The 22,500-nt window shown below is 38.1% G+C and overlaps 1 protein-coding gene across 22 annotated transcripts in view; it reads left to right on the plus strand.

The window, feature by feature from the left end:
- Positions 1–21,472, plus strand: part of hyd (E3 ubiquitin-protein ligase hyd) — a 32,706-nt gene extending 11,234 nt beyond the window's left edge. For 3 of the 22 annotated variants that reach the window (XM_043020442.2, XM_043020443.2, XM_043020446.2), the window contains exons 6-37: positions 387–592; positions 933–1,118; positions 1,411–1,587; positions 1,747–1,865; positions 2,109–2,258; positions 2,445–2,632; positions 2,902–3,065; positions 3,269–3,449; positions 7,127–7,281; positions 7,480–7,759; positions 7,939–8,881; positions 9,084–9,369; positions 9,523–9,678; positions 9,801–9,926; positions 10,181–10,327; positions 10,473–10,713; positions 10,978–11,812; positions 11,947–12,272; positions 12,779–13,014; positions 13,174–13,333; positions 13,538–13,728; positions 14,795–15,016; positions 15,474–15,685; positions 16,574–16,790; positions 17,205–17,453; positions 17,863–18,099; positions 18,702–18,867; positions 19,007–19,142; positions 19,313–19,522; positions 20,026–20,173; positions 20,293–20,523; positions 20,773–21,472. In XM_043020442.2, the coding sequence (XP_042876376.1) occupies positions 387–592; positions 933–1,118; positions 1,411–1,587; positions 1,747–1,865; positions 2,109–2,258; positions 2,445–2,632; positions 2,902–3,065; positions 3,269–3,449; positions 7,127–7,281; positions 7,480–7,759; positions 7,939–8,881; positions 9,084–9,369; positions 9,523–9,678; positions 9,801–9,926; positions 10,181–10,327; positions 10,473–10,713; positions 10,978–11,812; positions 11,947–12,272; positions 12,779–13,014; positions 13,174–13,333; positions 13,538–13,728; positions 14,795–15,016; positions 15,474–15,685; positions 16,574–16,790; positions 17,205–17,453; positions 17,863–18,099; positions 18,702–18,867; positions 19,007–19,142; positions 19,313–19,522; positions 20,026–20,173; positions 20,293–20,523; positions 20,773–20,985 (7,694 nt within the window). In that variant the 3' untranslated portion in view covers positions 20,986–21,472. The remainder of the gene's footprint in view (positions 1–386; positions 593–932; positions 1,119–1,410; positions 1,588–1,746; positions 1,866–2,108; positions 2,259–2,444; positions 2,633–2,901; positions 3,066–3,268; positions 3,450–7,126; positions 7,282–7,479; positions 7,760–7,938; positions 8,882–9,083; positions 9,370–9,522; positions 9,679–9,800; positions 9,927–10,180; positions 10,328–10,472; positions 10,714–10,977; positions 11,813–11,946; positions 12,273–12,778; positions 13,015–13,173; positions 13,334–13,537; positions 13,729–14,794; positions 15,017–15,473; positions 15,686–16,573; positions 16,791–17,204; positions 17,454–17,862; positions 18,100–18,701; positions 18,868–19,006; positions 19,143–19,312; positions 19,523–20,025; positions 20,174–20,292; positions 20,524–20,772) is intronic. The other 19 variants (XM_043020444.2, XM_086544099.1, XM_086544102.1 and 16 more) reach the window with 11 other exon arrangements.
- Positions 21,473–22,500: the final 1,028 nt, after the last annotated feature.

Genomic DNA, 22,500 nt, shown 5'->3' on the forward strand with positions numbered 1-22,500 from the left:
AATCATGTTCTTAGCAGTGCCTATTGGGCACTCAGTGCTGTTTTGTTCGTATTTGAAATTTTGGAAGCTGGTTTATATAGCATTGACTGTCATGTTATTTGCCAAATTGTCTCAAGAGGTTCTGTTTTCCATTAAGTCCTTGATTGTTTGGCCATAACGAAATAGGCATTTTGGCTATGGAATTTTAGGTGCTAATGAGTTGTGTGTTTAAGTAGTTTCTTGAATGAGAACTGATACCTTACTTTAAGTATTTAGATATCTGTATATGAGAAAAAAAGTTGTTGGAAATTTATGGATATTTCTTTTCCCCAGTAGTATGCTAATTATATGCTTATTGAGTACTCAGAATTATCAGTTATATCCCATATTTATTTTTGTTTTTGCAGAAGCAGGGAAGAAGAAAGATTCTCTTCTCCCAGATGCCATAGATGTAGCAGACAACCTCCAGTACTGGCCCGAGAGACTAGGGAACCAGCCAGCTCCCCGTTTCTCACACATTGCTGCTTTGCATTCTGAACTTGTGGCTGTATCGACATCCGGGCAGGTCTACCAGTGGCGTTGGGCAGACAAGGATCCATACGTGCATCCAGAGGTAAGCGATTTTCAGCCATTGAGTGAGTACTCACTCATTGGGTTTGGATTCTGCAAAACTCTTGGAATACTTAACATCGTGTGTTAACTTGTTAATACTGGGGCATTCATGTCACAGGTGGGAAGACCAGCCGAGCCATGAAGTGAATGTCACATCATCTGTTGTTAATGAATAGATGCAGTAAAAAGTTTTCTGGGGATGGGAATAAATCATATGATTTGATGTTAAGATTTAGGTGTCTCCATTATTCATCATTTATTTTGTTTTAGTGCACTATTATTGTTTGTGTATAGCCATGGTTTTATATGGTAAACAAATTTTTCCTCTCTTTTTCCATCAGCTCCCTAACGTGCATCATCCAAAAGCAGTGTCTCTAGGCCTAGCAGGGGAGAGAGTAGTGGCTATTAGTGCAGCAGGTGTGAGATGCAGTGTAGCAACTGAGTCTGGCAAGGTTGCAACTTGGTTGGATGAAACATTAGCAGATGTGGCCACAAAATTGGAGCAGCCTGCACAGTCTTTCCCAGAGGTGAGTTAGTTTGTGCTCTGTAGCAGGTAGACATTTATTCACTGTGAATCTGTTCATATATATGATGGGTGATAATGATTAAGTGCTCCTTATTCTATAGTTGAAAGTAAGGCCAAAAAGTTACTTTTGGTTATCCAGCTTTACTATAATTGATTCAGATGGTTTGATTATTTAGCTATATTAAATATTTTCTGAATAATACTTTCTGATTTTATTGTTAGATTTATCCAGGATAACTTTTTTGAATGCATTAATGATATAAAGCACCAATATCAAATTGTTTGAAATCCAGTTACAGAATGACCGCATATTGTCCCTGCACACATGTCAACTCTATACATGTGCATGGTGCGAGTCTGGCTCCCTATTCTGGTGGGGTGTTTTGCCTTTCAACCAACGCAAGAAACTGTGGGAGAAATTCCGTAGCAAGAGTCGTAAACAGAGATCCGAGATCACAGAAGGAGTGCAAGTAAGTCTTTAGTAATATTAAAGTTTATATCATGTTTATTTTTATATATAAGTGGATCACTTGATAGTATAGTTAAGATTAGCTATTAGTTGATCACATTTTATTTATATTGGAGTAAATTTATTTGACTGTAAGTAATGCAAAACTCAATGACTGCAGGTGGGCATGAGGTCTTCCCCAATGTACCATCCTGGAGCTCTTGCTTTTTCCACTTCTGGAGGTGTACCCAAGATTGGCCAGTTGCTAAATGCTGCCTGGAATCTTAGTGACACTTGCAGGTAAGTTGTCATACTGATACATTGATTTTGTTGTTTGGGAAAGACTGAAGTTGATTGTGCTTAATTGTAATGAAGAGTATTCAGAATTTCATGACAGTTAAGTGAAAAAGAAGATATATATTTATGTGTGTTTATCGGTATTTCTAGATGAAGCATTTCAATTTAAGCACATGTTTCAATTAATTTTTCTTTTATCCATACCATAGTATTTGATTGACCCTAAGAAAATTCTATTTGTTTCAGATTTAAGATACTTCCTCCTGGTGGAGTTAATAGTGGATGTAATAATAGTGGTGCATCCAGCAGTACTAGTGGAAGTGGAAGTAGTGGTACCAGCAGTGGTTCCAGTACCAGCTTCCAAGGAGCTGCTGGCTCAACATCAACATCACAGAGGTGAATTTTTTCTCTGATAGCTAATTTGTATTCTATTTTTAGTGTGTTTTACAAACATTTTTATATCATGTATAATATTTTGAGAATGAAGTGCTCGTCACCAAAATAAAGAATAAGATTGTTATTCTCTTGATATTAGTTTTGGCCCTTTATCAATTTGTGTAAATACATCATAATCTCTTTCAGTGCTGCCTCAAGTAACAGTGGCAGTTCCACCAGTGGCAGTAGTGGGAGTGGAGAGAAGAAAACTGTGGCGTCGGAAGTCCTTGGACCAGTTGCGAAGATTCTGAAGTGTGGTGACAGCAAGGAGTCCTCTGATAAGCTTGACATGCCCCCTCCACCCTCACCCGCTTCTAGCACATGCTCCGAGACTGGTGAGTGGCAGTATGATTTTTTTGAGGCAGAACAGATTCCCTGAACTATTAATGCAATCAACATGCATTATGAAGGGGATGAAAGTTTGGTGGGAAGGAATTCCATTGCTTTTTCTTGTTGTTGTTCTCCCTCCCTCCTCATCCTCATCCATGAAGGAATAGAGATCGTTTAATCATAACTATTGGCATTTCATGGAACTAAAATAAACACATACAGTACTGAACAACATTCGATAATGCCCTATTTTTCATTTCCTTCTTTGTCAAAGGATCCATCACATCCCCTGCTTCATACAAACGTGGAAAGAGGCCAACACCTCGTGATGACATAGAGCGATTTGACGAGGAAGAGTGGCCATTGAGGGATGTGATATTTGTTGAAGACACGAGACCAGTACCAATTGGAGAAGTGCTAGCAGTTGATGGCAACCAGGTAATATATATATATGATTAAATTCCAACTTCTTTCTCATAACTCACTTCCCTACTTAGATTCTTAATATAAATCAGTAAAACAGAGCATTCTACAAATATATCAATTAGACATTGATGGTAATGTATGTTTAAATGTGAATTTAACATTTAAGCAACCATTTCAAAATTAATGAAATACATAAATAACATATCCTGTTGCAGGTGGTAGTGGTGCCCCAGACTAAAGAAGGCAAGGGCAATCTTCGTGTTATTCACCGGGACCAGCTACAGGTTATCCGTGCAGGTGGCAACCCTCGTGTTCCAGACTGTTACCAAAAGACTCCCAAGCGTATTCCTGTCAGTGAACAGGGCCAGATCCTCACTGTGGCTGTAGATGGCAGAGGTAAACTTATGCTAATGTTCTTTGTTTATAGATTGGATTCATTTGGTTGGATTTCTTTTCATTTGTTTATGCCCTTTCTTGCGAATACCTTTTTGCTAGGAGAAAAAGATTGATTATCATATACGGTCAGCTCTTTACTTTTGAATGTAGCATTTGTGAATCCAGTCATCAATTTTGGCTATATCATATTTTTTCCAAAACCAAAGTGGATTTGGTTGTGATTGTTCGCGGCAGTCTTTACTCTAAAACTTATGATATGAGAAAGAACGCGGCAGGCGACAATCTGCTGCCGCCCCACAATGACATTGACCCGAAATTGTTATTTTTCATCATATGACATTTATACGTGCTGTTGTAAGTCATGCCATTAAGCCTCATTATATATCATTTATTGACGTGACTGCTAAAATTTGTTTCACAGCTTCTTAGTTAGGGTTAGGGTTTCTGAGGTTATAAAAAATGGGTTTTGTAGCAAACTTGGGTCCGTTTTCTGGAAATTTTACAAACCATATACTACTTCTAGGTTCAAAAATTTTCGGTGTTCAGTATAACATAGTTACTTTCAACTTCTAGCTGCTTCTAGTATGAATGAGTTATGAGAGAATATGGATGCATAAGATTTTTCCTGTTATAGTGGGGTGGCGGCAGATTGTCACCTGCTGCGTTCTTTCTCATATCATAAGTTTTAGAGTAAAGACTGCCGCGAACAATCACAACCAAATCCACTTTGGTTTTAGTAAAAGTATCACCCTTTTTCATTGTTCAATTATGGCCCATTCAATTTATCGCCAAATTGATTCGAGATTGTGGTGAGAAATGAAACAACAAGATTTTACCCAGGTATCCTCAAAGTGAGGCAGTCCTTCATCAAAAAAATATGAAAAATTGCCCATAATAAAATTGCGATGATCAATATCATCAAACACATCATTTTAATAGTTCTGTCGATAGTTAGGTAAATGTTGAACTTGAAAGAGGTTATATACTTACAGCATACTCAAAGTTTACGTTTCGTAATATAGTGTTCGAATATTGTCGTAAACTGTGAAAGTTGCAAAAAGCTTGAATAGAGCGAAGTAAAATATCGTTGACACTAAAGTGTATACGAAGATATGGCAAGAATATTTTCGGATTCTTAATATCCCCCTCTGTTGCGTGACAAGCCACGTATCCTAACGAACTCTACTCAACGTGCACGTGACCACGATCTCAATTCTCAAGATTCACTGACACTCCCATTGTTGTATTCAGCAAATTTGCCACGCACATTCTAACATTGCTTCTCATCAAAGTCCTGACACGTGGTTTATCATTGTAGTAATGAGAGGTGGTGCTTAATACGAGCAGCTTGCGATATATCGGAACATTATGCACCATTGCACCGTTAATTTACTTAATAGGACTCTGACATACAGCTAACCTGAGGCGTCTGTTGTAAATGGACATGACACTCCCATGATATTATCATGATCGAATCTGAAGTTTGATCCTGACAACTGAATCTTTTTTTGAATTTGGCGCTCAGAGAGCACTATAACAGCATGCTATCAGTTATTCACCCAATATAGCACGCCAACTGTCAAGCATATAACAGGATCTCCGTGGCAACCTCGCTGAGCATCTTCAATTCTAGAGTTGAACAATAGTTGAACAATAATACTGCATGTTATTATTAATAATGCAAACAAATTTTTACCTTTTGATCTGTTTTATTCTCTGGTATGCAAACGCATGAATGGGAGCAGTACTATACTGATTTAAAGTTAATCTTGTAGATATTAGATAAATCATAGTTGCTTTAATTGGTCAATTATCCAATTGAGAGAATTGGAATGAAAGATCTCATATAGCCTACTACTCACTACAAATTCAAAAGTATCAGATACCGTTGGATTGGAGACGCTATCTTATGTATGAGGCGAGATACAAGCGATAATTGGTATAATTGGCCAATTATCCAATTAGGTATATTGTGATGGAAAATACTTTCTAGCCTCAACTGATCACTTTATGCAAAAGTATTGCTTCCTGTTGGAATTAATGTGAAATATCTTTTAGTTTTTGAGATATGAGCGGTAATTGAGATAATTGGCCAATTATCCAATTAAGGGAATTACTGACATGGTTGATTGAATAGCCAAGGCAATGTTTTCTTTCGGAAATTTTACGCCAATGTTAGTGGTATTGTCCGTGCGAAATTTGCCTTACCTAACACTACTGATGACGTCACAAATACGTCATAAAGTTGACGGAATGAGAAGGAAACCAATTATTAGCAAATTCGAGACTATGACCTACAACATACCAAAAGATGAAGTCCCGAAACTTTCTTTTTTCTCACATTAAGGATTACCGTTTTGGCTATTTTTTACGACTTTTTCATGTCAAAGTGCTTCAAACAACCGCAAATATCTCAATAATGCCGTGGAGCCCGAAACTTTTTGACCACATCATCTTAAAGTGCATTGAATTTCCTGTCAACGCTAACATGAATATTTTTTGCTATCTGCTAAGCTTCATATTGAAAAACGCATCTGAAAATCACCTATTTTCAAGATTTCGAATATTGAATTTTGTCATATTGTGACGTCATTATGATGTCATAGAAATGTCATCAAATAATTTGCAAGAACATTTTTTTGAAGTACTATCTTTTATCTTTCCAACGCTAGGTTGATGAAGTTTGTAACTTTAATGGTTCTTGAGATATAGCCGATCAAACCGGGTACACTTTTGCTCAAAAAAGTGTCCTCTACCTGTATGTATCTATGTATCTATCTCTGTATATATATAATCGTAACCCTGTTTAACCCACTCACACCGGATGACGTGCTGACACGTTTCGTGGTTTTCGCGTCAGACGCCGCCGACGAGATATCTGGCCAAGGCCGGAATCCCAAGGCGTTAGGCTTATGCATTTGAAAACCCCGGCATTCCAACCATTCAGAGCCGAGCCATTAGGATTATGCATTCGAAAACCCTGGCATTCTGACCATTCAGAGCCAAGGCATTAGGCTTATGCATTCAGATACCCCGGCATTCCATCCATTTAGAGCCGAAAGAGCCCTGTTGTGAATGGGTTAATAACCACATTAGGAAGGAATTTAGGAACATAACCCTTGTGAATTTTATCCCATTCGCGCCGGCTAACGTGCCGACATGTTTTGTGGTTTATGGGTCAGATGCCGGCGACGGCATATTTGAGTGGGCAGCCCAAGCTTGTGGCTAGTACACCTGAGAATCCCAAGGCGTTAGGCTTATGCATTCGAAATTCCCCAGCATTCCGACCATTCAGAGCCAGAATACCCCCGGTGTGAGTGGGTTAACCCATTCATACCGGGGCGATTCCGGCTTTGAAAGGTCGCAATACCGAGGTTTTCGAACACATCATCTGAATGCTTCGAGATTCTCGGGCGCACGAGCCGCGAGCCTGGGCTGCCCGCTCACTCACCCCGAGCGCTGGCCTTGGCCAGATATCTCGTCAGCGGCGTCTGACGCGAAAACCACGAAACGTGTCAGCACGTCATCCGGTGTGAATCGGTTAATATGGGCTGACTGTACACTGAGAGGCATTAGTTGTGTCATAGTAATATGTTAAGTTTTATATATCCATGATTAGAGTAGTTGTATTGTAAATATGCTAAATCTTTCATCCATTTGATTTTGTCTTTCTGCAGGCATCCATGCGATTGTCAGGAATGGCAGCCGTTTAACCTACGTCATCTACAATCTCAGCTCGGGGAAATCAGAACAGGAATGTGTATTTCCAACTGAAAGCACAGCATTCATGGGATCAGAACCATCTGCCATATCACTTACTATTAATGGAGAGGTATGTTTTGAAATACTTTGTTTAGATGCAACAGTAAATTTTTCTTGTTAACCAAAATATTTAAGCTGTATTAATTAATTTTGCCTTACTGTTCTGTATATTGACTGACACCTGTTGAAAGAATATATTATTAGGAATTTGAAGGTATTGTATTGTACTGGATATTCAGTAATACAAAAATTATTTTACATTTCTCAGAGTGAAAACGTCGGTGTTCTTCGTGACGGTAATAGTACTATCTATCCTCTGAGCAAGGACTGTGTTGACTCTATCAAGGACCCTCACTGGCCTGATCTACCCCCAGTGTCATGCTTAGGTGTAGCCACTCATTTCTTACATGGGGCTGGTGCTCACCAGAAGAACCATGTTGCATTACTGGTGCTGGCACTCAAGACACAAACTCTGATGCCAAAAATCCTGCGATGTGATCCAGAAGGCGTGAGACAAGTCTTGGCAGTCATAGAAAGTGATAATGGAGGTAATTACTGCAGATATATATTTGCTCTGGTGGGATTATTCCAGGAATTATTGATAAAAGGAAAACTTATTGGATGGAATTTTCACACCATGTTAAGTTAGTAGGATAGAATTTGCCTTCCATTTAGAGTGAATGTGATGATGTATATGATTTTGATAAAGAATTTTCTTTTTCAACAGCTGGTATGACAAGTTTGACAACAGAAGGAATAGTTGAAGAGAAGTGTGATGGAAACCGCAACATCCTGCATGCATGTATATCTACTTGCTGTCCAGTCACTAGCAAAGAGACAGAAGGAGAATCTGTACTGGAGAAAGACCCTATTTTGGGGAGCTTTGCTTGGCCGCCCAGTTCATCTGATACCCTCAGTGACACGGCCAGTGCAGCAGGGCCAGAGGATGACCTTATGACCCCATCTTCCTCCAAGACAACACCAGGGCCAAGCATGCCCAACTTGGGAACATCAGACCCAGCGGAGCGTAAATCTTACTCTCTTACTATCCTGAGAACCATCTGTGACAGCCCAGCACTAACACCACATCTGAGGAACCTCCTCATTGCCCGTGACTCAAATGGTTTCACTCCATTTATGCTGGCTGTGTCTGGAAGGGCATATCAGGCAGCCCTCATTCTTTTTGATGTTATTCACAGGGTGGCACATGATAGTGCTCTAGATGCTGAGAGTGAAAGACGAGCTGTCATGCAAATGATATTCCCAAGAGGCAGTAATCCAGATGATTCACCACTTCATGTTCTATGCTATAACGACACCTGCTCTTTCACCTGGACAGGAGCAGAGCACATTAACCAAGATATATTTGAGTGTCGCACCTGTGGACTTGTTGGCTCATTGTGCTGCTGTACAGAATGTGCAAGGGTGTGCCACAAAGGGCATGACTGTAAGCTCAAGAAAACCTCACCAACTGCTTATTGTGATTGCTGGGAAAAGTGTAAATGCAAAGCTCTGAAATCAGGCCATCAGACAGCACGATTTGATCTCTTGTCAAGGCTCATCACAGAGACAGATCTAGTGAACATATCCAATGGTAGGGGTGAAAACCTCCTCCTGTTCCTGGTACAAACTGTTGGACGGCAGGTCACTGAACAGAAGCAATGGTCTAGGTGAGTACATTGCTGATGTTTTAATGCTTTTATGTTATTGAATATAATGATTGATGTAACAGATGTCTTTCATATTTCTACATCAAATATATTCTAAAATGATACATATCAGTATTACTACTCAATCATTCAATATTTTATGTCTGATTATATTGTGACAAACTGTAAAATGTCAAAAATGATGAATCATGACTTGTTTCAGGTGTCGTTCATCATCGTCGTCATCTACTCGCAAGAATACGTTATCTGATGTAGTCAACATGGAGGTACCTGACCATGATTTAGAGCCACCCAAGTTCAGTCGAAGAGCACTCGAACGCTTGTTGAATGATTGGGCAGCTGTGAGGGCCATGATCATGACTGGTCATAAGGAAGAAAGTCCTCCTTCTTCGGCTTCTACGGATGACATTAATTTCATGCAGTTCCAGGGTCACACAACCCACCTAGACAAATTTACCTATTGCTTGCTTGTCAAGTTAGCAACACAGGTAAGGAAAAGCAGGAATTGGTTTAACTGCTGAAAAATAATATGTACTACAGAATTTCATTGAATATACTCTTTAAACTTTGTGTGATACATATGTTTGTATGTATCCTTTGTTTTAGATCACTTACTCAGCTGTTGTATTTCTCTCCTCCAGGTTGAGCATAGGAATCTCAAGCTAAAGCAGTTAATTAATAGTGATGATGATGAGCGAAAGATGATAGCTGACACAATGGTGACTGCTCTGATTAACACACTGATTAGAGAGCTACACAATGACACAGTTCCTGGAAGAAAGCAGGAAGCAGAAAAGGTGAACTAGGAGACTGTGCTGACTGAATTATGTTTTGGAAGAAATTTTGTGATAGTTAAAAATTATCTGTTACTACTTCCATTTATCACTCTTTCTCAAAGAAGCTGTATACTTCATTTCAGGTGGCTAGGAGGTTTATTGCGTCTGTGGTTCGCATCTTCGTTATTTTGGCCATTGAAATGATGCCCAATGCTGGAAAAAAGAAGCCAGGCAGCTCTTACACACAGTCGCTTGCTAAATGTATCAAAGTAAGGATTGCTGCATGTTACTTGGATGTTCATGATCATCTTGTTTGTTTTTTGTTATATTGTGTAAATGATGGTGTGATTTTCATACTATATCACTGTTAGATAGAATTACAGTAAGAGCAGTATGGTATTGCAATAAGAAAAATTCTCTTGAAATTCAAGATTGTATAGTTTTCTTAATTATAACCTACTATAATAGTCGGGGTACTTTATTATTATTTATTTAGATGCTAACTGTTATGCCTTCTGGACAGGTATTTGAGTCCATCATTCCAGTAGCTGTGACAGAACTGTGTGATGCTGCAGATGCCCTTATGTTGCCAGTACGCCTCAACTATGTCAAACCAACAGCGCCATTCCCTCTCACATCAACTCATGTGGATGGCAATCATGGCTGCAAGGTAGCTAGATAAATATGTGTATACTGAAGCATTGGACACTGAAATATGTAATTGTGGTAGAATAGATTGTCATTATACTTCCTCTCTCAGTTAAGTGAGTGTTTCATTGCACTCCTGCCCAATTAACATAATCCCTCTATGACAGGAGATGTTTGAAGTGGAACCCCTTCAGTGGCAACAGCACAGAATGGGTGGTGAACCATTATCATCGGGTGGAGGAAGTAGTGTGTCCAGAGGAGCTGGTGGAAGTGGTGGAGGGGAAGAGGAGGAGGAGGCTGGGGAGGAAGAAGTAGCTCCACTCCCAGGCCCAGCCCCAGGGGCAAGACCAAGGAGGGCTCGGCCAGATCATATTCTCCCACCCCAGGTGGATGACCATGATAATGAAGGTGAGAAGTTATTTCTTGCTTTTTCCTTATTCTTTTGATATTAAACATTTTGAAGAAATTTCTAATTATTCTCACTACTGTTTGCATTGTATTTTGATTTTCTTTATATATATATATATATATATATATATATATATATTATATATATATATTATATATATTTTTTTTTTTTTTTTTTTTTTTTTTTTTTTTTTTTTTTTTTTTTTTTTTTTTTTTACAAATATTAAGAATTTAGTATTTATGTAGCATCTATTGCTCACACAGGAGGAAGTGAACGAGATGACGCTAATGAGCGTTCAGAACAAGAAGGAGATGGAGGAGCAGAAGTGGAAGGTGGAGAATCTGACATGGAATTAGACTTGTTAGCAGAGTCAGACAGTGATAGTGATGATAACCAGTCTGCTGTAGATAATACATCAACTCAGAGATCAGTACAGACTGGTGCCACTGCTGGGAGTGATGGTGAAGATGACTCTGGTGAATCATCTCCAGGTGAAGATGAAGATGATGAAAGTGAAGCTGCTGAAACTGATGAATTTGATTCTGGTGAACTCTTTTCTGATGAGCAGTTAGAGAGGCGAGTTAACACCTCCTCTACAGCTCGCAACATTGCACCCCACAACCTGCAGTGGGCTGTGAGGAATCCCCGTGACAGTACCTCACGTTCTGGAGGAACCACTGGAGGCCCCACAGCCACAGGCACCTCCAACCCTACCTCTAGTGGCTTAATATACATTGATCCAACTTCACTCAGGCATGGACCTACATCCACTTCAACAGTTACACCCTCCTCCCATGAGCCTGTTAGTTTGGCTACTACTAACAATACTCTGGCAAGGGCCTTTACAATTGTGATTAGGCAGATGAGCTCTCTTTTGAGTTTGGCATGTGATGTGGTAAGAGATGGTGGCCTCACCTCCAGAGGTCCTGCTGGAAGTGGAGGCGGTGTTCCTGGCAGCAGCAGCAGTGCCACTGCCACCACCCAGATGTGCCTCACACCCACCATCATTGCTGCTCTTCTTAAGCAGGTCGATGCCCGCCTTCGTCCGACCTGGGATTGGCTGATGAGCCTCATGGATTCAACAGAGTCACAGCTAAGGTGAGGATTAAAGGATTTAACTTCCTTCTCTTTACAGATTCATGTATTTTTATTGAAATATATATCAGATTCATTGTTACATGGATGGAGTTTGTGGATGCTACTAATTTGCTTTTTTTTCATTATTATTACAGATTTGGAAGAGAATTGAACCAACTCATTGAAGGAAGTGGAAGCAGCAGCACTGCGCCAACAGCACCACCAGCTGGAGTGTCCCAAACACGCCCTCGCGAAAGAAGTGCTGGACGAACTGGCCTTCCATTCATACGAGATCCAATGATTAGTCCACTTTCAAGGTACCAGAGTGCCAGGCGTGGAGCAAGAACCACCAATACAACAGCTGATCCACAGAATGCTCGAAGGGATACTCTCTCCTATGTGGTGTCTCTGCTGCGTGCCCATAAGAATGAACACTGTGACACGTTGCCCGATATTGATGTTGGATCCCTGAAACATATTGGTAAGTTTTTGTTACAACAGGTCTTCTTTTTTTTCTTTTTTCTTTCTCTTTTCTTTCTTTATCTCTTCCTCCTTTCTCTCTTCTCTCCTCTTCTTTCTTTCTTTCTCTCCTTTTCTTCTCTCCTCTCATCTCATCATCTCTCCTCTCTCCTCTCTCCTCTCTCCTCCTCCCTTTCCTCCCTCCCCTCATCTCATCTCATCTCATCTCTTGTCTCGTCTCTCTTCCTCTTCTTTTTTTTTATTCCTTCCTTCCTTCCTTCCAATTTCTACCACAGATTTTGTACATAATTGATTTTTAAATTTGGATTGTGAGTAATAAATTGTAGTTATTTATTAATTTGTTACAGTGGATATAAATTAATTGCACTTCATATTTTTCATATTAGATATTATCTTGATATCTTTCTTTTCAAGTTTTTATTTTTTTCTGGAATTCATTCATTAACTGAAGTACAACAAAAACACCTAGTTGAGTGATGCAATGTAACCTTTTATCTCCCCCCACAGCCTATGTTTTTGATGCTCTCATTAGCTACTTACGGTGCTGTGAGACGGACAGCAGTGCTCACATTGACTCTGGTGGGGCTGAGTGTACAGGTTTCTCTTGGGAACGTGATGAGAATGAAAACGAGGACGACATGGATGACCTGCCATCAGTCACCCCATCAGCTGGTGATAGTGAGTCAGCTGATGAGGATTCAAATCTATCCAATTCTAGAGGACGAAAACATACATTCTTCCAGGTACACACTGTCAAACCTTTTCTTTATTTATTTTTTTTTTCTTCTTGATTGCTAATATTTGAACTCAGGTGTATTTCTATCAAAAGTTAATGACATATAAAAATGACATGGAAGTCATTTCTTGCAGGGAATATAAGTTGAATATCTTTGTGATTTCAGAGATCACAGTCGACACTTTGCTTGGGATCAGTGGGTGCAGATGTATTTAGCAGTCCTTTACAAGAAGCTTTGCCTCTTGCTGATAAACCTCACTTACTTCAGCCAAATGCTCGGAGAGAAGAACTGTTTGGCATTCCACGAACACATACTCACAATACAAGTGAGTCCTATGAACAAGTTTGCCTTGTTATTGTTTTTGTTTTTTTAATGTTGTTTTTTATTGTTGTTTTATCAGTATTTTTTCTAAAGAGTGGAATTTTTATTTAATTTGAGGGAGTTGTTTTAGTGAGTTTGTTTGTAATAGCCAGGTTAAAATAGTTTGTTAGTTTTACAAGTATTAAATGAAAGTTTCCCTTTCATTCAGGTCAAGGGTCAAGAATCCCCCTAGACACTCCATTGTCGAGATTGGGTGTGTTGGAGAACCTACATATGGTGGGGCCATACCCACCAACACCACAACAGTCTTATGCACATATGTTAGGCTCTGCCAGAACTCCTGACCATCAGCCAACGGACTTATCTGTATATGCAACAGGACAAATTAGAGATTTAAAGGTATGTTTTATTTTTCAGTTACTCTTTTCTTGAAGCTTCAATTGTAATGGCAATTAATTGATTTATTATTGTTTTCTTGATTTGCCAACTTCAGCATGGTTGTTGGGTGCATTTCTGTGAAGGTAATTGTTGTCTTTTTTTCTAACTTAATAGCCTCTGACTCAAAAGTTCTTTCCTCACTAGTTTTCATGGTGAAATTTGAAACTTTGTTTCTTCACTTTGCTACTTTTCCCTCTGCTCCTCTACCTCCTCTCTCTCTCTCTCAATTTGGTACTGGAGACTTGACAGTGATACCTCTGGGTATATGACACAGAGTATTGAAATTAAAGTTTGCTCAAAACATGCCAAAAGGTTACAAAAATTGGCTAGAGTTTGGAGAAACAAGCTAATTGTAACAGGAATAAAGATGTACAGGTTGTAAAGTAATTGGGGATTTATTGCATGGGAAGGACAACTTTATATGATTGTTTAGGGGAGTGGTTTTTGGGGTGTTATAAACAAGAATGAAGCCAAATACTCTTTACATTTTGAAACCTTTATAGTCTTGGGACAATTACTTTCAATACTTCTTAGATAATAGGGGATTTCTTAACACAGGTTGAAAATGTTGAATGAAATATATGAAAAATATTCAGAAGTGAAATGGAGATGTTCAGGTACTCATTATTATGATTCCTGAGGTTGAATTTATGTAGTTTTTTCAAGAATTTTTTACCAGCGATTTGACTAGTTAAAAAAATGGCACAACCTAATAATAGGTAAAAGCAAAGGAAAGAAAACAGTTCTAGAAAACTGAAAGTATGAGTGTTCTTTATGTAAAGTTTTAAGTATGTGGGTAAATCATATTGTATTGGGAGTATGTATGCATTACTTTTCATTTTGCACTATATCTTTTATATACTTTTCTGTCTGTGAGAATGGCTTTTAGGAGAGAAAAGGGGAAGGGAAGGGTACACATGTAAGAAATGCTAATATTTTTTTCACACACAATTTTTTTAGAAGTGCTCATAAAGGGATTAAGGTCAGGGAAGATCATGGCTTAGTGTTCTCTCTTGCCGCAACACAGGATGAAGACATGAGTGAGGATAGTGGTGAGACATCTCAGGAGAGAGCACCAATCATTGTGTCTCCGAGGCGTACGGGGAGCAGCTTAGGTGGGGGGATTAGCGATCACAGCAGCGGCTCTTCTGCCTCCTACGTGCCCGAGTCCACCCCTGCCCGATCCAGTATCAAAAGTGTTATTGTACGGGTGGGGTCATCTACAGTTGCCAATGCGTTTAAATCTGAGGTGAGTCCACGGGCTTGGATTTTTGCAGGAAGCTGTAATGTCAGTCTGTTGCTCTCTTTTTCTCTTCCCCTTCTTCTCTCTTTTCTGCTTCTCTCTTCCTCTCTGTGAACTTGGTTGAGGGAGGTTGAAGGACACTTTCATTGGGCTGGAGAAGTGCTGGCTTTAGAATATTGTGAGATGTCAGGTACTGGAGAAATCAAGTTTTCATTTTGTAATTTCAGAGTATGTTTTGATTATTATGATTCCTGGTATTATTACTATTTTATTATCCTTTACTAGATATTTATGTTGCAAGTTGTCTGAAGGTTATAGGGCAGAGAAGGGCTTTGTTCTGAAGAATTATTTTTTGCATTCTTTCATTATTTTGTAGGCTTTTCAGACACGATGGAAAGTATCTTTAAGAAAGAGAGAGCAAAGTCATCCATTTACTCAAGTTCCACTATCTTGTCCCTTCCAGGTCGCCACCTCATCGTCACTGTCATCAAGTCTATCAGCCACTGCCGCTTCCACCCCTTGTACGCCATCCTCCAGCCTAGGGGGTCGGGGTGGAGCAGACCTGCTTGTCGTGCCACTTGATGGCAGAACCAGCAGGGGCTCGGAGATGGGCCTTCATGCACCCCATGATGTGTCTGCTAATGTTACCATTGATACTACACATGATCAGATGAGGTAATGCTATTTTTTTTAATGGTTTAAACACTAAGCCAAACTGTGAATTGTGAGAAATTGAAATTTGATATGTAAGTACTGAAATATAATGTTCTCTTCACACTGGGTATATATCTTAAGAATCAAGTTTTGTTTGATGTCTTTTTACATTTTGAGTTGTAGAATGTAATTGTAAACAAAAATTTCATTTGTGTGATTTGCACATCACAAAACCCAGGACTGTTCTGCTTTGGTAAAAGAGAATAAGTTACCAAAAAAAAAGTGGACATTTTACTGAATTAGTTTTGTTAAAAAATGATGTCTCCCAATTATCCCTTTAGAACTGTGATTCCTTGTTGGCCATGACTGATTTTGCAAGTTTCACCAAGGCAAATTCTTGTCTGATATTTCATGTTTGAATTTACACCAGAATGTTAATATTTTACTGTTCCATTTCAAATACACAGGAGTGTCAAAGTTGAAAAGTTAATATATAAAATTGTAATTACATATTTTTTGGAGAGCAAATGATGGAGGAAAAAGGATGGGTGATTTAGCTTAATGAAATATGTAGTACAATACCAATTATTTTTTCGCACTTGCTACTTTCCATTTACAGCAAAAATGAGACAGGAACTATGACTGTATGATTGGCTCAAAAAGAAGTAAAACAACAAGGGGGATGTGGTATAGGGATGGTATGGTGGATGTGGTTAGAAAGAACTTGCAAGACATCACCATATTTATTAGTTGAACTACTTGTCTTATTGAAAAGATAACAAAAAACAGCCCAGCAGTTTCTGACAAGTTTGAGCAAGATGTTGCCATAATCATTGTGAATAGAATTTTGGAGACTTATAAACAATATACATATTACATTAAGGTAAAGTATTTATTTCATATTTGCAGACCTGCTCTCTTAAGAAGTGGAGTTTCACAAGATCTCCTGCTAGGACGTTGGAGACTGACCTTAGAGCTGTTTGGCAGAGTCTTTATAGATGATGTTGGAGCTGAACCAGGCTCCATCATTGCTCAGCTAGGAGGATTCCCAGTCAAAGAAGCCAAATTTAGACGTGAAATGGAAAAGTTAAGAAATTGCCAGCAACGTGATTTGAATCTGACAAAGGTGAGAGTCTTTCTTTGTTTTATCTTCATCCCTTCTCCATGCAAATTTAGGATTTAAAAAGAAGAAAAAAGTCCCCTCTTTTCTTTACTTTCTCTTTCTTTTTCTGTATTTTTCTGTCTTTTTTTATTTTTATAGATCATTGACCTCTAAGAAAGTATTTAACTTTTACCCAGAAGCTAGGGGTGATCTAAATATATGCAGTACCTTGTAAACACTATATATTATATACACACATATACATGTATATATTTTATTTAATGAAGTATACAGTTTTTTACTTACCTTCTTGGGAATGTTATGCAAATATTTTGTCTACGACAAATAATTTAAACAACAAATTTTCTCACATTTGGTCTGCATATATTATATATATTTTTTAACTCCAAACTAACTTTTGTTATCTGTTCCAAACAGATTGACCGTGAGAGAGGGCAGTTGATCACCCAGACATTTAAGGAGCTCAACACCCAGTACAACAACTATCACCGTCGAGGAACGCAGTCATCACCACCCTTGGCAGTCAACCGAGTTAAAGTGACATTCCGTGATGAGCCTGGGGAAGGCTCTGGTGTTGCTAGATCATTTTACACAGCCATTGCTGAGGCCCTGCTATCAGGGGAGAAACTCCCGAGCCTGGAATCTTGCCAGGTGAGGCCAAAAGAAGTATGTTACCTGCTCATTATGTTCTTTAGGCTTTAAATTAGCTTTTTTATGGGTGTAGAGTTGCCTTTTCATCATTTTTATTTTTTTTATTTTGTATCAAAATTATGCTTCTGTCAAAGTCTTCAATTTGGTAATAGAGCTTATGTTTAAATTTCCCAACTCTTTTTCTTCTTTGTTTTCTCTTTACTTGATTATTGATCACAAATATTTAGTAATATTTGTGTTTTGCATCTCTGTTTTTCATCTTTTGTTAGGCAGCTTAAAGTTGTTAGTTTTTCTTTCTTCAGTGATTATGATTATTTTTCTTTTTATTGTGCAAGGAGTTTTCCAGCACTATAGTTTTTTCCTCTGAAAGGCCATTTATCAGGAAATCTAGAAAGGTCATTCATGCATCTCCTATGCTTTTCAGGTTGGGTTGTCTGTAGTTCGGTATAGTCTGTATGGTCAGTACAAGGGGAGAGACAGAGACCGTCGCCAAGGAGCCTCGTCTTCAAGGTCATTGCAGAGACGAGATGCCCGCAAGACGCTGTCTGTGGATGCACGTCCCTTCTACATGACTGGCGAGGGTAGCAGTAATGAGCACCTCCCCTCAAACATGCTGCAGATTGGTGAAGCCTTGTTCCCAAAGGTGCAGAGCCTTAGACCAGTAAGTGATGCTCCTTGTTTATGGTTTGTTTTTTTTCCACATGAAACCTCCTCTTTCTTCTTTTTTTTTTTTTTCTTCTTTTCTTCTTATCCTTTTTCTTTTCTTTCTTTCTTTCTTTTTCTTTCTTTCTTTCTTTCTTTTTCTTTCTTTCTTTCTTTTTCTTTCTTTCTTTCTTTCTTTCTTTCTTTCTTTCTTTCTTTCTTTCTTTCTTTCTTTCTTTCTTTCTTTCTTTCTTTCTTTCTTTCTTTCTTTCTTTCTTTCTTTCTTTCTTTCTTTTTTATATTTTCTTTTTAATTTCTTTTCTTTTTTCTTTTCATTTCTTTTTCTTTTTCTTTTTCTTTTTCTTTTTCCTTCTCCTCTCTTCTCCTTCTCCTTCTCCTTCTCCTTCTCCTTCTCGTCCTTCTCCTCATTCTTCTTCTTCTCCTTCTCCTCCTTATTCTTTTTCTTATTTTTTTTTCTTTTCCTCTTCCTCTTCTTCCTCCTCTTCCGTGAGTATTGATTTTGAAAGATTTTCCTTATCATATGGAGCTTGACTAAGTAAATACAAAATAGGGTAACAATCCCATAACCTCTTGACTAATATGGCTATTGAAAAATTTCAGTCTTTGGCAAGCAAGATAACAGGGATGCTTCTGGAACTGACCCACGCCCAGTTGCTCCTCCTATCTGCAAGCGAAGATGCTCTGCGCCAGAAAGTAGACGAGGCAGTGGATCTCATCCTTGCTCAGGGCCGTGACCACACACCAGAATATTCTCCATCCCATCAAGGTATTTTCTTTCTAGGGGACACTGTGCAGTGTCAATTAGATGTACTCAATCTACTTCATAATAGCTTTTCATTTGTTTTTCTGTACTTCAGAGGTTTTTTTATTATAGTTATACTCATTCATTTGACTCATTTTTCCAGATACAGACGAAGGTGGGGAGGAGCCTGAGGATGCAAGTGCTCCACTATTCTACCAGCCAGGGAAGAGGGGATTCTACTCTCCTCGTCAGGGTCGACCAACCCCAGAGAGGCTCAATGCCTTCCGCAATGTTGGCAGGTAGGTTGTTTCTCAGATTGTTGGCAGTGATCATCACTTGCATTTATTAGGTTATTTTGATAATGAAAGTCTGCCTTGAGAAATAGAGAGCTTGTCATAGACTGAATATTGGAAAGTTCCCAGTAAAAATTTTGAAATTTATTTATTTCTGTTTTTTCCCATATCAACAGGTTACTTGGGTTATGCCTGCTGCAGAACGAATTGTGCCCAATCTACCTAAACCGCCATGTCCTCAAGTACATTCTTGGACGTCCCATTCGCTTCCATGACCTGGCCTTCTTCGACCCTGTTATGTATGAGAGCTTGCGGAAGTTGGTGCTGGATGCGGAGAATAAAGACACTGGGGCTGATGTGTTCAAAGCGCTTGACCTTACCTTCAGGTAATTATTATTGTTGTTAGTTTTAGTTTGTGATGGTTTCTTGATTTGTTAATGTTATTTGATTATTATTTGTTTATTTTTTTAATTTTTTATTTAGTGATTTATTTATGATTGGAAAAATTATAGTAACAATGTTACTAATTTTTTTTATCATTTATTTTTTCATTTGTTATTTAGTGATTTATTTATGGTTAAAAAAATGTAAGCAATGTTACTAGTTTGTTATAGATAGCAGTTGTGAACTCTAACATCGATAGAGTATCTTTTGTAGGAGAGACTTTGGTATTTTTTGAGGTTGTATTATACATAGAATTTTCCATTTTGATAAATTTGTGCTTTGCATTTTCATAATAGCTTATGTAGGAACTTAATATTACCGCATTATTAATGACAAACTTGAAATGGAATGCAAAAATGATTAAGGATATTGAAGGATTTTATAACCCCTTTTTATTCACTGCTAACAAAGATGAGTAATGTGATTTTTCTGTTTCTGTTTACAGTATTGATGTTATTCCTGAAGAAGGTGGCACAAATATAGAACTGATTAGTGGTGGCAGAAATGTGGAGGTGACAACAGCCAATGTATATGACTATGTCCGTAAATATGCAGAGTATCGCATGGTAAAATCCGAAGAGAAGGCCCTTCAGGTAAGTCATTCACTACATTTATCTCTTGCTCTCCATTTTGTGGATTATAGTTTCATGTGATAGTCTTATGAAAATTCCTTGTAAGGCTTTATTGACTGAGAAAAACCCTTTTGTTGCAGAATATTCGTGATGGTGTATTCGATGTCATCCCAGGAGGGTCCCTAGATTCCCTAACAGCTGAAGACCTCCGGCTTCTACTAAATGGGGTCGGGGATATCAATGTAGCTACACTTATATCCTATACGTCTTTCAATGATGAGAGTGCGGAATCATCGGACCGTCTTCACAAGTTCAAACGGTGGCTATGGTCTATAGTCGAGAAAATGACTAACCAGGAAAAGCAGGACTTGGTATGTATAGATATATGTATTATTTTATATTACTTTTTAAAACTTACTTTAATCATTATTTTTATTTGATATTTGATCAGAGCAATAGTAGAACATCTTGATGAATGGCTTTTATTGATACTTTCGGTATGCTATAAGTAATAACAGTATTTCATATTGTGGTATCTCCTTGATATTTTCAAAGTTTTATTTTCCAGTATTTCATTTGACAAAATACAGTACTAAGGCCTGATTTTCCCTTTGTCCCAGGTGTACTTCTGGACAGGCTCTCCTGCTCTGCCAGCCTCAGAAGAAGGATTCCAGCCAATGCCATCTGTCACCATCAGACCAGCTGACGACTCGCATCTACCTACAGCAAACACTTGCATTAGCCGCCTATATATTCCTTTGTATTCTACTCGTGCTATTTTGCGATCTAAACTGTTGTTAGCCATCAAGACTAAAAACTTCGGCTTTGTGTGAGTGTAACCCAAGAAGCTTAAAATTTGTGGCAGACTTTGAACCATGTTGAATTATAATAAAGCAGTTAGTGACTAATGAACGTCTTAAGGGAACATGAATTATGTATGGTGACTGCAAGCGAGACACATGTGGAGTCGAGTGAGCAAACAAAATAAAATGATTTTGGGAGTGCTGGTCATATGGCATAGGAACTTGAAAATTCTTTGGCTTACTAGTGTTGTGCCTGTACGAAAGAATTATAATTTTGTGTGATTGGAATATTTGGCCTCCAGGTTTGGCTGGCTAGACTTAAATCTTGTGTGCATTCCCTGATTTCAAATAAATGAAATTCATATTCAGCTATTTGAAATGATGTGAAAAATAGTTTCCTTAAAAGCTATTATCTGGTTATTGTTAAAGTGTGTAAGCAGTGTGTAATGAAATTCAAAAAGAGAAATTCCATTGTTGTACAATAGACAAGTAGATATGAGTAAAAATCTTGACCAGCTTCCTTTGTGTATCTTTCCTTGTTTCCCAGAAAATCAAACAAATTGTACATGCACCAAATTAAGACATAGAGAATGAACTTCCAAATTTTTCGTCATATTCAATCATTTCACATACTCATTGCATGAACAAGCTGACGATCCAGCTGATGTCTCCATGATTTATCAACCAAAGAGAGAATGTGTACATCATGCATTTTAGTATACTGAAGTACCCATCTACATTCCAAATGACTTTAACTGCAATTAGTTTAAGTTCCAGATGACTCAGTTGCTCAGTAATAGTTTCAGTAGGATCATCTGTATTGATACTTAACTTAATATGATAACAAATATGAAGGGCAAACTGTAAAAGCTGAATGTGATTTTTTTTAGAAATACAAACTTGTGTTATTTTCGAAGAATCAAGTAAAGTGGTGCTATTTTAGGAACGATCATTGTCATTACAACTTTAATCATAATGGAAATAGCTGTTTTAATTAGAAATGTTTGTATGGGAAATATAATGAGAACAGATGTCACAGCCCAGAAATAAGCAGAGTGTAAAGTAAGTTTAGAAACTTTTTATAATTTGTATTACCCATGCTAAACATACTTGTGAAAATGGAGGTACTCTTTGATTGATTATATTAAGAATATTAAGACTAGAAAATAAGAGAATTTGACTCTATTTTTTGTAGCACCGATAAGGCTGCAGGTGAATGCATATTTGTTAATAGTTCTCTAAACCGGAATTGCCTGATGGTTGTTTATTACCGAGATAGGAAGGGTTTTGGAAAAATGGTAAACTGTGCATTGCATATCCATGAACAGTATCCTTTTTTCAATTTTTTATATATCAGAAAAAGGTAAATTTTGTTTTGTTTAAATATCATTATTTGTATTTTGTATTTTTAGGTCTCAAAAAGTGAAGGCAGAAGTTTTTAAAAATTTTGATCACATGATGGCAATCGGTTAGTGAAGATGGAAATTATTCAAATTATATCTTGTAAATTAGTCCAAACATTAGCACTCCATAACCTTCATTCTT

Source organism: Penaeus japonicus, unplaced genomic scaffold, assembly GCF_977035675.1.
Source record: "Penaeus japonicus unplaced genomic scaffold, GWHDUDI00000001_assembly GWHDUDI00000014, whole genome shotgun sequence".
Taxonomy (NCBI): domain Eukaryota; kingdom Metazoa; phylum Arthropoda; class Malacostraca; order Decapoda; family Penaeidae; genus Penaeus; species Penaeus japonicus.